The sequence below is a fragment of the Galleria mellonella genome, unplaced genomic scaffold (genome assembly GCF_026898425.1).
Source record: "Galleria mellonella isolate WM207_F2 unplaced genomic scaffold, CSIRO_AGI_GalMel_v1 utg213, whole genome shotgun sequence".
NCBI classification, from domain to species: Eukaryota; Metazoa; Arthropoda; class Insecta; order Lepidoptera; family Pyralidae; genus Galleria; species Galleria mellonella.
Window position 1 is genome coordinate 522,596 of NW_026442039.1, and position 17,176 is coordinate 539,771.

Here is a 17,176-nt window from a genome sequence, read left to right on the forward strand (position 1 = left end):
ATACAAATGAATGCTATCAAATTTCCATGAGCATTTCAATTAATACGTAGATATGTACCTATTCTGAAGGAGCATTATAATAATTTAAAACACAAAATTCCTATTTGGTGCCAATCTTGACCATGTTTCCTCCTACGAACACTCGGGTTGTGGAATGAGCTCCCTGCCGAGGTTTTCCCAAGAGACTACATGGAGAATGCATGGGGTTCTTCCAAAGGGGGGTAAAGAGGTTTCTTCAGGGTCGGCAACGCACGCGTAATACCTCTGATATTGCAGGTGTTCATAGGCTATGGTAACCACTTACCATCAGGTGGGCCGTATGCTTGTTTGCCACCTTAGTGCTATAAAAAAACCACATAACACCGATATAATTTGTATCATCTACATAAAAGCTTTAGATAAGCTCGCAAAACCCATTGATAACTAATCACGAAATTTCAAAAACTACTTAGCATACAAAACTGATATCTATCGCAGATATTCTTACTAATACTATAAAAGTGATTATGTTTTTTTTTTTGTTACCTTATAGCGCATTAATGGTTTGGCCAATCATTATTAAAACTTTGTCTACACGTACTATATAAAATGAAGAAGGCTACTTGTTACCTGATATCACATATCGCAGTTTTATGGAGGAACAGAGAGTAGAAAAAAAAGACAAAGTTAACATAAAGAATTTAAAAACTTATTAAGAAATAATTAATAAGAACTCTTATGGAAACTGTACATAATTATATAGCAATAATTTCAACAGTAATTAAATGGTATCAAATTACATCAATAATTACTAGTATATCCCGTTTTCGTAAAAAAAGACTTACTTGACTTCGTGTTATCAACTTGTACTTATTCTCTATAAAAGCATATTTAAGGAAAGGAGGGAGGATATCCGCATCTATTTAGACCCAAAGAATATCCTTTATTTATATATAAACATTTTATATAGAAAAATAATATTATACCAATTTTAAGCCATTTTCTAGCTAATATTTTTTTTATCTACAACGAAGCTACTATCATATAATAAATCCACCTAGTAAAATGATGGCATTACTTATAATGAAATGTCCTGTCAATATTGTAATAAGTGTCCTAAATGGACGTTACAGGATTATCACGCGATAAAAGTATGATTATCTTTATCGTGACGTATCCTATGATGTGCCCTAAATCGCCGATATCTACCGCCTGTGACCTCATTTCCCGGTGGCAATCTCCTATCGCCTCACTTAGCTGTCTAACCGCTACTTCATATATACGTCAAAAGCCAAAAGTTACGTTGTGACTTTTATTGCCTATAACAGATGGCATCTACGGAACTATATAGATCTCTCTCTATAATATACATGCGTAACAATAAATCATCCTTATTTAAATGGATTTGGGCATTAGCTCTTTAACCCTACTGTTAGATTTAAATAGCTATCTGCCGAGAAGAAGTGAAACTTTTTTAATATTTAAGAAGAATAATATTCATTTACTTATTTATCTACGAAATAAATCTCTCTTACTTACAAGCATTTCTCCCATGTGGGCGGTTCTTAAATAAGTTCATGTCTCATTTATTCAAAAGCTAAATGCCTATCATAGTATTGATAGACACCGAAGACAGATATTCACCCAAAAATGAAATTTGTTTTTAGGATATATATTGGTGATCCGAAAATGGAAATTACACTTATATAGACTTTTAGACTTTACGAAAGTACACTTATTGGATAACTTTTTACGAAAGTTAACTACGCAAGGGCAAATGTATTTTGGTACAATCTTTATTGGTAGACACTGAATGACAATGAAGTTTTCAATAAATGAAACACCTTTATTTTTAGAACAAGCATATATTTATTTATTTATACTTTATTTTACACAAAATTACATTATAATAATTTATTTTGAATAAGGATGTGTAATAAGCGAGCCTAACTCTGCAAGAGTTCTCTTCAAGCAAACCCTGAGTGGAAAGGAGCATTAATTACCAGTGAGCAGTGTGCGTACAATAAGAAGTGCTATTTATAATTAAACATGCTACCTATAATAAAAAAAATTGTTATATAAATATATTATATAAAAAAGATTATATCAAGAATGAAGTAACCCACAATTTCGTCTACATAACAAGGTTATATTGATTTACCAGGATAAAAATAGTTTCTCTTTTTTTCGAAACATTTGTGTAAACCATATTTCATAACATTTGAACCATTAAGACGCCGAAAGGAAAGAAACAAACTCATACATTTATAAGGATGTATGTATATTTATTTCATAACATTTTTATTCTTATTACTTTTATTTTTATTCTTGTTTACTATTACTTACATTACTCAATATATTTATTATTTGATAGCTGTTACGGATGTATTAACAGCCAATTGGTACTTTTTGTCTTATTAAAATTTCTTGAGCAATCATTTAATGAAATATCATATTTGTTTTCCTAAAAAAATTAAAACCGCTTTCCGTCTTCGTTTACTTTTACTATGTAGTTTTCCAAAAATATAAATAAATTATCTTATAATTTTTAAACATTTTGCCATCTTCTGTTGTTAAGTTTTAATCTGAAATTGATTAATCCCATTTATAAACAGAAAGCTGCGTGGTTCCGCTATAGAATAGGCCACCCCTTCTTTTCTCGTGAGTGTTGGAAAAGGTGACTAAGGACATTTAAAGCTTGAGGGATGCAGATACAGGGAACAACAGCGTCTTTTTTAAAACATCACCAAAGGTGTGGTTGTTAATACGCTTGCTAAGCATGGCGAAATCCCCATTATGCATGCATGCATTAACGACTGACATGATGATGATGATCAAAAAGGAGTATTCTTATAATATTTAGACAATTTTATAAAAATGAATTACATAATAGTACAAGTATGACTATCTATAAATTTTAATATATTTCCGTGACTAATATATACAAAAAAAAATTAGAATAGGGTCAAGGTATATATGAGTATTAACTATTGCATTATTTTTCCTCTATTCAATAATGCACCGCCCACTTATTTCTCGGTTTGCCCAATAGTTGACTGGTAGAGAACACCGTCTAGTATTAAGTTCGCCAAATGTACATAGAATGTTACTGTGCATTAAAGTTAAAATAAATTAAAAAAAAATTAAAAAATAACCGTCAGTTTCAAAAAAATAACCGAAATTAGTTCAGAATTTATAAAGACATATGGTTAATTGAATAGATAAAAAATAAAGTTGAAGTGTGAACGTCCAATTTTTTTTTGAATCGGTTAAAAACAACTCAATAAATATAAATTTGGGATATCTGTTTTCTGTAGATATTTATAAACTATACACCGAAATAACTATACTAACGCGCCATTAGTCTAGATAGAGGTCAAAGAAACTGTGAGCGGTATCACCGGAGGGGACGTAATCCATTGTAGTTGTATGAAAAGCCTTCGCAACTTTGCCTTCATGTATTCCCTTGAGGCTATTAACACTCACATGAAAGATATTTTATTAATTTTATTAGGTATCTATCTACTGTAAAATGAACAACATTATCTTTTCTAAAAGGAAAAATATACTGATAGACTTCACAGCACACTATTACAAATGTGACCCTGTTATCAAATGAGCTACCTTACTTTTAATTATTAGTTGGATTAGGTATGCTTGTTGAATGTAATGTAATAAATATATGAATATAACACATTGTTATATTTATTACAATAAAACTGTTAATATATCAATGTCAATAAAGTTGGTAGGCCGTGTAGCCCTAGCATAGAATAGGCCTATCCTTTCCTTTTCTGTGAGTGTCGTAAAAGGCAACTAAAGGAACTTAATGGTAGAGGGATGGGCAGTAGCGTCCCTGTTAAAATATCTCTAAAAGCCTAAGTACGGTTGCCAACCTACCTGCCAAGTGTATCAACTGTTAGCAAAACTCTCTGTATGAGAAACGCTTATGTTCAACAGTGGACGTTTAATAGCTGAAATGATGATGATGATGATAGTTAAAAATACAAAATTTTTTAGATGTCTTCCAATTATAGATACTCATAAAGTAGAAGTAACGATTATCTATTACTTTCGTAGTAATAAATGAAATGACAAATAAGCTAACGGTTCTCCGGATAGAAAACGGTAACTGTCGACTATACTAGTCTATGACCAAATCTCGTATTAATATACACAAATTTTCCATTTCAGAGCATCTTGCCCGTCATCGTTGTTCCATACATGGGAAACACTCCTCCAGGAAGTGGAAGCTGATGTAGTGGGGTATAACAATGCAGCAACTTCTCTCGAAAGGCTGGTAGCCACTCCACTCATTGACCGGACATTTCATATGAAGGTCCAAGCACGGAAATTGTTCGCTCATAGAGAAGGTTGCGAAGTAATATTAGGAAAAGCTGATGATCAACTGACCAAGGTTTGTATACAAAGCTAGTCTACTGCCGCTATTTTTTACATCTTTTTTGTGTGCATATTAGAAAAAAAATAACAGTATATTTGCAATAAGAAACTGAATTAATAGATCGATTTAAAATTGACGAAGATATTGTGTAACATACACAAAAAATCCTAATTGTGAATCTCCATTTTTTTAAATTTTCTTAAAAATATTGAATGGTTTAAATTTGTTTCAAAAATATTTCATTAAATTTAAATAATAATTAGAATTTTAAGGCTCTTGTTTCTCATTTTTTTTAAATAAAGTTGTATAGTAATATTTATGCGACTTTCCGATATAAATTGAGAATAAAGCTCGCAAAATCTACCGATAAAATAAAGGATATTATACCAACACATGTTTTTTTGCATCTCCCGTAATGTAATACATTATATCTGTCCATTATTTTCTTACTATGATCGTTTCGTGTAATTATTTGTATCCATAATAAGTTTACTATTGTGATCTTTTGAAGGAAATAATAAAGAATATCTATCTATCTATCTATTTATATTATCCTAAATATATCGATATATCAGTATTTCTCTTGCGATAATATCACAAAACATTTCCGTGCACTTTACACTAGCCAGCAAAGCCTAAAAGATCTTTTCAATTTTCATTTTGCCGTCGCTTAGTAGACGTGACAATCGTCGCTCGCTACAGAGACTTATCACCCTGTTTTTTGCGCAGTTATGAGGTTAAGAAAGATCAACGCTTTAATATAAATTGAAAAGATAATATAGAATAGAAATAGATTTATTGCATGTACTGTCTTTTATATTTCTTTCTTTTATATTTACTACTGAGAATACAACACAATGAATATTATTGTTATGTAATTCTCTCTATAATTTATTACGTAATAAATCTGCCATGAAAATAGAAAAACCAATATTAATAATCAACATCTGAATATTGGAATAAAAATAATCTTATGTAATGTCTTATTTATATTATTGCTTGAAGAATAAAATATTAATAATATTTCCAGCTCAGCCCATATCATATATAGATAGATAAACACTTTATTTGAGATATTTATGATACAGGTAAATTAACAACTGAATTTATACAACCAAATGAATTACACAATTATAAAGAATAAAAAAGATAAAATACAAAAATATATTTTCGCCATATGTATCGCAGTGACCCAAATAGGCTACAGGTCAGTGATAGTTTTGCTTAAAAGCAAAGCACTGATTTTCAGTTCATACAGTCATACAGATAGATCATACACTAAATCGTTTCATAATAACTAAGAAATAAGAATATAAACCAAGAATAAAAGTATAAATATCAATTTTTAAAATAGTGACCCATTTCTCGATAAAACATTGTAAGTAGGTCAAATATCCAATTAAAGTTAATTACAGATGCAATACTTTGTAATTCAGAATGTACAGAATCACCATAAATGCAGCTGCTTAACTTAGTACCTATTAAAATGTGTACTAATATTTTTTTTTATTTTCAAATTACTTCAAAAAATAGAGATTGCTACCTCGCGATTTTGACATACTAATTTCGTTACGATCAGAGTAGGTTTTTTGTGGAACAAAATTATGAATTATTATCTGCTGAAAAGGAAATTACATTCAATCATATCACGATCTGAGATAAGTAGGCGAACCGTGTTTTTAAAACATGAAAATATGTGATGCGTCGGGAAAATAATCATATTATTTTCCAGTTTCCGTCGTACATCTGTCTTCGTAAATTGGATTTGAAATCGTGCTGAAATAACATATAAATATTATATGTAAACATATTATTATTACTGTACGTCACACTCACAAATATTTTATTATAATATTTTACTATAATACAACCTAGTACATATCCACCGGTGATGGAAAATATAAATAACAAACCAAATTAATGCTAATAACGGCAACCGAATCGCCATCACATTTTTTTAATGGATGATAATAGAATGATAACTCCATTTGCGCTAACGGCACACGCTTGCGGGGCACCAGTGAGGGGTGATAGGTGAGAATGAAAAGGCAGGTCAGTTAGCTCATCGTGATAAATACACCTGGATTTCAGCACGACGGTTTCCTGGGAGACCACGTGGGGGTCGACCTGCCAGGGTACATTACTAGCAATAGGATCGGTAGTCCGCAATACTAACAGTCCCTCCCCTCCTGCCCAAGACGTTTCGCATACTACATTGTACTGACTAATACAATGTAATGTGAAATGTGTTATTCTTTCATTGCACCAGCGAAATGTGGGCGTATCGAATATTGTATTCACTTTGATGGCAATATTCGACAAATAATGCTTCTGGCTAACCCATTGAGGATTATTGTCATAAACAAATTAAGTTTTATATGAAAATCTAATTAAAAGTTTATAGTTATTTACATTAAAATTTAGTCTTTTCTCATACGTCTACTATATATACCTATTTGTAAGTGTGTAACGAATACTATAATATAATATTATGTGTAATAAATAAAATGTTTTTATTATACAAATGCCTTACTTATTTCTACATATATTTAACTGAAGTGAACTGAGATAAGTGAGTTTCACGACTTGCAGCCGTAATCTTATGGTTATGCATGAACAATTCAAAGAAATTTACGAATACTGTTAACTCTTATATAATAAATACATTTACCATCTTGTGAACAAGATAAAATATTTCCCAAACCCATGCTAAAAATTTTCGAACATAAATTATTAATCTATTTAAGTAGGCACCTAATTCTGATATTTGAGTTTCCGAAACGTAACACTCCCTTAATTTAAGGATCTTTGAATTCGTCCTCGAGTGAGGTAATTTTGTTTGCTTTTACGCTTTATAATACTGATTTAAAATTGTGATTTGTTTACATTACGTTCTCCCTTGGAAAGATAGATGAACAATGGAATTTACTTTTAATAAACGAAGCAATGTTAGTAATGATAGAATCTGCATTATATGTACTCATTTTTGCAGAGAATTAAGGTTTTTCTTTTTATATTAAAAATTTACTAAAATCATAAAACTTTAAATAAACACTCGCGGCTATCAATGTTTTCAAAGCATACAACAACTGCAGAAGCTTTGCTGCTTTACGACTCAAACACAGTTATGTAGTTCAGATATGTATACATATTTTTGATGTCTACGACACTGACATAATTATCCCAACTTTTTTTTTGACTGCTTAATTTTGTAAAAATCATATAAAAACTACTACGCAGTATGGCTTATCATCATCTTCATTATTTCAGTATATCTTATATTGTGCGTTTAATAAAATTTTATTAATCATTGGAATGTGAACAATAGGCTTAACATGAATATCTAGTCTTCGATCAACAAGAAATCAAACAGTTGAGCAAATAATACTACACTTGTAGTATGACGTCCTATTTTTAATAGTTTAAAAGTGTGTTTTAATATTTATATTTAAGTTATGCGTCGGATACTATAAAATTTTATATCCGTTTTTTATTTTATATTCAGTGAAACATCATGAACTAAAATATAAGTCAAACATAGCTTTAGTTATAATTTAGTTCGTACGTAAAAACGTGGCATAAAAATGCCATTTTTTTTTATTTGTAAAACTATATCTAGTTAGTATTTTTGATCTAAGTCTTATACCTAATATAATTTATAACAAAAAATATCTGAAACAAAAATAACTGAGATAATAATACGTAGATAAAAATTCCAGACACGGCAAGAATACAGGGCGGCATTCCTGAACTACTGCAACAATCCGAACCCAGCTGCTCTCGCTATTTACTACGACTCCCATAACACCTACGTTCAACAGCTGACGGCTACAAATGCTATGCTGGACCAGTACCATAAACATACACTGCCAACTATTTTACAGGTAAATTGAAACTTTTTTTAATAATATAGTATTTATTATTTATATTATAACATATAATATACCTATTAATACTAATATTTTTAAACCACGCGACAAAATTTCCAAATCTGAGACTATTTACTCACCCTGACTTGTCTTCATAACCACTTTTTTTTAATTATTTGCTTTAAGTATTCACGAATTTCACCCTATTCATATAATTTGACTGTATATTTAAAAAAAGATACAATATAATGTCGTTTCTTTATTTAATTAACTACTTCATAATATTAATAAATTAATATATATTATGAGAATATAATGAAGAATCCTACTACTAAGCATTTTGTAGTATTTACAATTGGGCGGGCATTGATACCCAATATATACTGATATGGAGTTGTTGATTAATGTCAATACTGTCTAATCCCTAGAATGAAGGATTGTGTCAAGTTGACAGTTGCCCATTGACAGATGGGCGGCGACAGCCGACCCCCATACAACACCTTCTATATCATCTACATATCTTCTCTATTTAAAGATCTATGGTAATTATTATTATAATAATGTTTATCCATAACTTCATCAAACTTGATAAAAAATAACCTATATTCTTTTGTACTCCTAATACCAAATGTATCAAATTTTAACAAACAACAAACTTACTTTCTTATTAGTAATATTAGCAGAAATAAGAGATTTTTTTTCATTAAGAGATAATAAATCAAATAAACTCATCAAATAGCTATGATTCAGCGGAAAAGACGGTAAGTTTATCGATTAGGCACTTATTCATAAACTTCCATAGAACTTCGTCTGAAACATAGGAACACGATGGAACTCAGAAAACGAATCCGTATATGATTGCCATTATACTTTTCCCCGCAAAAACAATACAGATAAAATGTTCAGAACGAAATTGAATGAGTCCCTCGGCAATTCAACTTGACACATCGTGTAATCTCCGACTACTTCCAGTAAATCACTATACGATATTGTATTACCAGAAGTATAAGTGGTACCCATTTACGTTCGACCCGTAGGTATCCAGTCGTAGAATGTATTAAGATATAAGCATCTATTTCAAAACAAGTATACGTAATATAGTCATAAAAACCTAACTGTAAAACGAGTTTTTGGTCGTTTATGATCGCCGTCTGTATTATAATCTTATACTACCATGTTAGTTTTCTACTACTCACATCATAATATAAGTTATAGCTTAGATAAAACCCTTTTCTATGACTACGAACACAATGTAATGATAAAGATGTTTGGCCTCAAACTTTATCGTTCTTTATCCCAAAGGTTTACTTGACAATTCACAATGTTTTAATCTAACTAGATGTATCTAGATTCTGATATACTCATTACCAATCATCTAATAACTGATAATAGGGGAGAAATGGATTGTTAGTAATGGAGACTGAGAATTGCATTGCTAGCAATATACCTAACCAGGTCGACCTACTCGAGGTTCTCCCTGGAAACTGTCATGGTTAATTCCTGATGAATTCATCATGATGGGCTAACTGACCTGTTTTCATTCTCATCTATCACCCTTCACTGGTGCTCCGCCAGCGTATCCCGTTAGCACAGGCGGGGTTACCATACCATTTTCACCCCTAAAAAAACTGATAAAAAAAGAGTTCTTTAGACTGTGCCTACACTTCCATAAAAAAAACAAATCTAATAAGATGCCATTTATAAAAATCCATCATGCCGTTCATGCGACACCTTGCGCCAAAGATCCAAAGATACATAATATAGCAACCGAAAAATATTGCCCTCCCTTTTTTAATATTACTCGTATAAATCTTGTGAGATACGAAATAAATCACTATCTAGAATTCGTATTTAGTTTTTATTATTATCTAGTTATTGAAAATAATGTAGTAGGGGGTTTTGCCAACAGTGACAACTACTGGCAAACTGGTAATAAAAAAGTACTGAGTTTTAAAATATTATCGATTCTGATCTTCTTTTCTCTAAACGTACATTTGAAACTAAATTTTAAAATGATAATTTAGCAAAAATTTATGTAGTTTTTACTCACGACCCCATCCGCTTGATCGAAATACTCGTATGTTCGTTGACTGGAATAAAAAGTAGCCATGACTTGTGAGTCCCATATGATACACTAAAGACATAGCAATTGGTTAAGCCACTAAGGCGTCAAGAAGTAACAAACAAATTCATAAAAACTCATTTTCACATTTATAATATTATTATTCTTTTGTTTGCGGAGACCTATCTGTTTTTGTTTATTATTTACAGCGACCCATCACAGCTTCGTAGGTATGCAATATGGAGCCAATTTGATGTCGATCTGGAGTGATTAATAATATTTCTACTGAATCCATCTAAACAGTTTTCCAAACTCCACATAACTTATATATTTTTTTAAACATTAAAATATTAATAGAAAGCTATCTGTATAATATAGAATGCCATCGCTGACTTTTTTGTAATCCTAATAAAGAGAAACAATTCCATCATACATTATTTTCTACATTTTATCTTTTTTGATGAAAGTTCTCAGTCGACTTGGTTTCTTCCGACATTTTAAACAATTATCATTGTATTTCGAGAAATCAACACAAAACAATATTAAAGTATATGTATAAATATACCTCTTAAATCATTCTACCTATTGATAAAAACTGCATTAATATCTGTAGTGTAGTTTAAAAGATCTAAGCATACAGACGACGGTTATCGACTTTGTTGTATACTATGAGTTGATTGATAACTGATTGAAAATTTCACATCGAATAATACATACTCGTGTAAATAAAATTGAATGGTTATTATAGTCATAGTAACCATACAAATGTAAATTTACTTTGTACATTAGTAAATTGAAAAGAGAAAATGTTGAATTTTTTGCGAGTTGTTTTCAGCAGACAACAACATTCTGAACCCAGCAGTAGAATTATAAAAAATGGCGATTTAGAAGACCTTGGAAACAAGACTATTTCAATAAAAAAAATAATTATATTCTATTCTATCTTAGTATTTGATATGATTCTTAGTCATGAACATAACTGTCATTCTTCTTTATTTTATCAGTTGCGTATAAGTATAGAAGGGGGTGCCGAGTTGAATCTTGGGAAGGGTCTTAAGATTCGAGCAGAGCCTTCAGCTGTGGGACTTTGTTAATATCGCTGCCTTCTCCCTGTCCCCATATAAAATAATGTTATATATACCAATGTGTATAGGATCAATATGACTAAGTTATTCTAATTACATCACAATCTGATTATATAATAGAATAATCAAGTTTAATCAAAACTAACTCCGATTTTAATTAAATCATCTTTGGCTGCAGTTGTCAGAAGTCTATTGTATAACGGAATTAATTAATTTACTTATTCCAGTGCTTAAAGTTCACGATTTTGAATAACCATAATGGGACTATATGAGAGGATCATGGCCTAGTGGTTTACCCAAATATAAAAACCTCAAAGATCGTCAATTCCAATCTGGCTGACAATAAATAACGAAGTATTTAAATCGATTAATTTCAGACTAACTCTTTGATAAGTTTTTTTTTATTATATGTACCATTAACTGTCCACTGCTGAACTAAAGCCTCCCCCATAAGGATAGTTTTACCAGTAGTTACCACATTTAGCTAGTGGGTTGGCAACCGCAGTTAGGCCGTGGTGATGTTTTAAGTGGGACACTGCTGCCCATCCCTTGACCTTTGAGTTCCCTTAGTTTGAGTGTTCTGGGTTGCCCTCCAGAATTCGTTATCTGGTTTCTAATAACGCAGGATATTCTAGATTAAGGATCAGGTGAACTTGTGATTATACTTATTTGTTTATTTTATTTATTCATATACATTTTTTGTAATGTTATTAAACATAATAGAATGTTATGGAGATTACCTATCTGAGATTGCCATTTATTTTATTTATATCTTATGTTTTCTTTCAGGAATTAGAAGAAATTTTAACGGATGTGACAACAGCTGTCAGCGATGCCATTTGCCAGGAAGGCGAGATTATTACAGAAAAGGTAAATAAATCAATTCGTTACCTTCCATTTTTAATAAGAATTAGTTTTTCTCCGCGATCTTATTCGCGTGGATTTTGGAAATAGCCCATTTTTAAGTTTTACAACACAAGTTCGAAAAGCACATTCAATTTGGTGCAACAGTTTTTATGTGAAGCCAAACATCAGAGATAGGTACACAACAATTTTACAAATTATTGCTTTAGCTTTTATTACTCTTATCAACAGAATTTGCTGACCCCTCATATATTTTTTTTCTGAAATATGAACAGACGATATCTCGTTATAATTTCATTATATATAGATAAATTCTTCTATACAACTTGGAATAACTAACAATATAGCTGTCCATCTGATCAATAGTGACCATCGACTATAAATATTAATAGAATCACAGAATTCACTGTAGTGCCTATTATAAACAAATTTACAATGTCTTTAGAGTTGAATACCAACCTATTTTAAGTAAAATTCAATTTAACAAGACCAGAATAATACAAATATAATTATATATTAAATTGGAAAGATATAATAGAGCTGACCTCTAGAATCTGAGCTACTTACGTCTGTATCGTCTGCTATTTAATATTGGAAAGGACAATGGCCACTTCCCATGAGATTGATGTACTGCATAAAGGCTTCGCATTGGATAATGAAATTGCCTCAACCAAGCAGATAATGATATCAGTATGAAAAAAATCAAATCATTATAGGTATTTTACAAATTGAAGTTCTTAAAATTAAAGATAATAAGTTCAAAACATGCTCGGCGAATATGGATTTGACATACACCAAGACTATAGTAAAAGTCCAACAGTAAAAGTAATACATGACGGATTCCTCTAATTAGGATTACAGTGGTCGACCTTCACACAGACTCCAATAAGTACTGTAGTGGTTAATTCTTGATTAACTCGTCACCATACGTGACTCTATGCTCATTTATCTTCCATTTTTATATTGAATAAAAATAAATAATGTAAGAGTTGTAATCATACGCCAGCGCGGAGAGTTTCATACATAATCTGTAAATAGATTTTAATGTTCTTTACGAATGGATTTATTGTGTTTCTTATATCAAATGGAACACCTAATAATAATAAAAATTCTTATAAAAATTTTTCAGAATTCCTTATTTTGGCTAAGTTTGTTTGTAAAGTTTTTTAATAATTTCTCAAGAAACGTGCTAGTTAGAATCATAGTTCAATTTTTTCTATAATATTAACATATAGGTAAACAGTAATTATTGACGATTATTTACTACACAGACTTCGGAGATAAGGAGAACGATTTTTTTTTATATTTTCTGTAATAAATCATAAACTTGAACCATAAAAATAAACAAAAAATAGATTTAGAATGTACAAATGAAACTCTTTCGTATGTTATTCGATTTGAACTAATAGGCCCACTTTCAAATTTAGAATGTACAAATGAAACTCTTTCGTATGTTATTCGATTTGAACTAATAGGCCCACTTTCAAATTTAGAATGTACAAATAAAACTCTTTCGTATGTTATTCGATTTGAACTAATAGGCCCACTTTCAAATTTAGAATGAACAAATGAAACTCTTTCGTATGTTATTCGATTTGAACTAATAGGCCCAGTTTGAAATTTAAGCACCACGTTTTGACCTTCTAGCAAAGAAAACAAAAATATTCTGTACAATTACTTTATTTTGAAAATTATGCGGCTTAATAATATCTAAAAATTGTCCAAATTTCAAATTGATAGTATTAGTAGTTGCTGAGATGTATAGCTGTGACAGACAGATAGACAAAATCGTATCGTAAGGGTTCTTTGGTACAGAATCAATCCAATATTTTGTAAAAATCAGTACTTGTGTACTCGTATAACAACATTGAACATTTCACAAGTTATTGATATTGTTGCAAGCAAAGTAATACCGTTAAGTCAAATAAAGCAAATAAAATTGTTATTAATTCATTGAAAAAAAAATTTAATTTGAAGCATTTTTCTCAATTTACCGATGACATTCCGAAATACAATACAAAAACGTCACATTGGGTAAAAATTCCTCTTATTTTGTTGGCCCGAGGGATAGCTTGTAATTGAATGATAGTCGAAAATTGCATGTAACTTTTTCGAATCGTATTTCCAAGTAATATATTTTATAAAGAGGATAAAATTAAGATTAACCTATTTTTTGCAGTCTGATACACTCAGGGTTCCGCATTTAAAAAATAAAAAAATCCAAAGTGATAAAAAATAGAATTTAAAGGGCAAATTTCTCTACAAAAGTCATTTTGGAATTGTCTATACACACAACATATTTCAGTTATATTTAATTGCAAATACTCCTAGATTGTTGATACAAAAAGCTTCGATAATACCAACCGTTTTTATGGCTCTTTTTTATGGAGCAATAAAATATTAATAATAATCTATGGTATAGTACAAAAAGTGTTATACTCAATAAAAATCTAAATTCCACCGTGTGCCAATAATCACTAAAGCCAAAAGAAATTCATAACTTTAAACTGCACTTTTTAATGATTGATGATCAATGTTTATTATTGTTGCAAAATTAAATATTATTGCATATTATGCATTAAGTATTAGGCACGCATTTATTATAAAATTTCATTAACAAATAAAGGTGCACCAAATTTTATATAATGAAGTGATTCCAACCTTGAAACTTTTAAGATTTTGGTCCACTCACCACGTATTTCGCACCTAATAAAATTATGGGATCGTCACTCGTTAACTGTAGCAACTAAATAAAATAATTCTATCGAATTTAAGTTAATTATTAATAAATTCAAATATTGTTAAAATTACAAATTTATTACAAGAGCAATTCATTAACTGTAAAGTGAATAAAGTAGACACATACAGGAATTCGAAATATGAAACTATGCGAACTAGATCGTAACAAAAATGATATAACAAAATAATAAAAAAAATACAAATAAATGTGAATTCTAAATTAGAATATAAATATAAAAGTTGGTTCCGGCCAGTCGCCAACAACTATTAGTTATTTTTTTAGGGTTCCGTAACAAAGGAAAAAATAAAACCCTTATTGACAGACGGACAACGAAATGATCCTCACTTCGTTGTCCGTTCGTTCGTTTTTGAAGACTCTTTTTCTTAGGAACGCTTGGAAGTATCAAGTTGAAATTAATATAATATACTCAATCTCTTAAAGCAGTGAAAATACCAAGCTTCTTTATCGACGCAATCAAAAGATAGGGGCCGTTTATGTTCCATTTATATCACATATTTTGACATTCGCTAAGGGAATCAAAACCTATAAGGTACTTTCCGTTGACTTAGAATCATGAAATTTGGCAAGAAGCAATGTCATATAGCACAGGTGAAGAAAAAACTGAAAACCGTAAATTTGTAGTAAAAAAAAATAAACTTAATGATTTTGTACGAAACCCTCGTTGCGTGAGTCCGACTCACACTTAACCTTAACACTTTTTTTTCTTTACAGTCAAATACGCAAATGCGCCGCTATGAGTCGCTTTGTGCTCAGGCTCGGGCAGTGTCCAGCACTGCGGACTTAGCTCATCTAGCCCGAACCCTGCTCACTAATCAGCCACCAATGAGACCGCCAAGAAGACAATTCTTGCCACCGTACCCACCGGAGCCTGAAGATCCGCCGCTCGATGTGCCTGCGGTAATAAATTTTTCTATGACTTTTTTCTTCCTAGCGAGGGATTCCTTAGAGACTACAGCGTGGGGTTCTTAAAAAAGGGCGTAATAAGGTTTCCTAAGGGTCAGCAACGCGCGCATGATATCCCTGCTGCTACAGATATCCATATGTTATGGTAATCCCGTTTACCATCAGACGGACCCTATGTATGATTTCCACCAAAATAGTAAAAAAATAAAATTCGTGGCGTTTTACATCACTAGTCAATTTAAAATGACACCATTAGAACCAATATTTGATCTTACAACTTCTGTAACTTTTAAATTACACATTTTTTGAGTTCTGGGTTCACGCTTAGACTTATCTCAACTGATAAAACGCCGCTTACCTAGAAAGTAGATATTCACCATCGACTTAAATATTTTGAGACTATATTTCTCCGGGAATTCGGAACTTCTAAGATTTTTTTTTTTTGAGGAATGATATACTACTACACTGCTTAGAACTAATTACACTTGACTAAATTAATCTAAAATATAATAACTGTCTTGAGTGTATTAGTATAGCTGTGGTCCTATTTTAATAGTAAATAATTTTGTAACAGGAACCCTAGTTCCTATTTATGCACTACGACAATATTCAGACAATACTTTAGTTAAATACCTGAGTAAAACCGACATAAAAATACCTAATTATAATCAGGGAGAATTTAAATTTATACCAATCCAAACCACATCAACAATCCATTGTTTTGATGGATCGTTCGCATCGAGAATACTTTGTATTTATTCAAAACAGAGCAACGGGTAATCAGTCATCCATCTATCGATCACTTATATCCACTTCTATATATTGACTCACGATGCATATTATATTAACATGTTTATAAAACCATAATTAACATGTTGCCCCGAATGCATACAAGGTTTCGTTTAACAAATATTTAATCTAAGTTAAGGGTCATTTTCCAATGGTTATTAAATATTTTGAATTTATATCATTTTGTGATACACCATAATACTATTTAAAATAGAAATCAAAATTTTTATTCTAAATTAAAGAACTACTATAACTATCACCAAATAGACATAAACATCACCATGGACCATGAACATCCGATACACTGCATATGGTGCTATTCTTAAGGACTAAGACATTATGCCCCTAAACCGTGTCATTAATTTAGTTAGAAAGAAGAGATTGCTTGCAATATACTCTATCCAGTGTACCTGAGGACTTACGAGTTTCCATTGGAAACCATCTTGATTAATTCTAGTAAAT

General features: G+C 30.8%; 1 protein-coding gene across 14 annotated transcripts in view; it reads left to right on the forward strand.

The window, feature by feature from the left end:
* Positions 1–17,176, forward strand: part of LOC113511962 (uncharacterized) — a 196,549-nt gene that overhangs the window by 126,202 nt on the left and 53,171 nt on the right. For all 14 annotated transcript variants that reach the window (XM_052894452.1, XM_052894457.1, XM_052894460.1 and 11 more), the window contains 4 exons: positions 4,174–4,396; positions 8,101–8,265; positions 12,187–12,267; positions 15,734–15,919. In XM_052894452.1, coding sequence (XP_052750412.1) covers positions 4,174–4,396; positions 8,101–8,265; positions 12,187–12,267; positions 15,734–15,919 — 655 coding nt within the window. The remainder of the gene's footprint in view (positions 1–4,173; positions 4,397–8,100; positions 8,266–12,186; positions 12,268–15,733; positions 15,920–17,176) is intronic.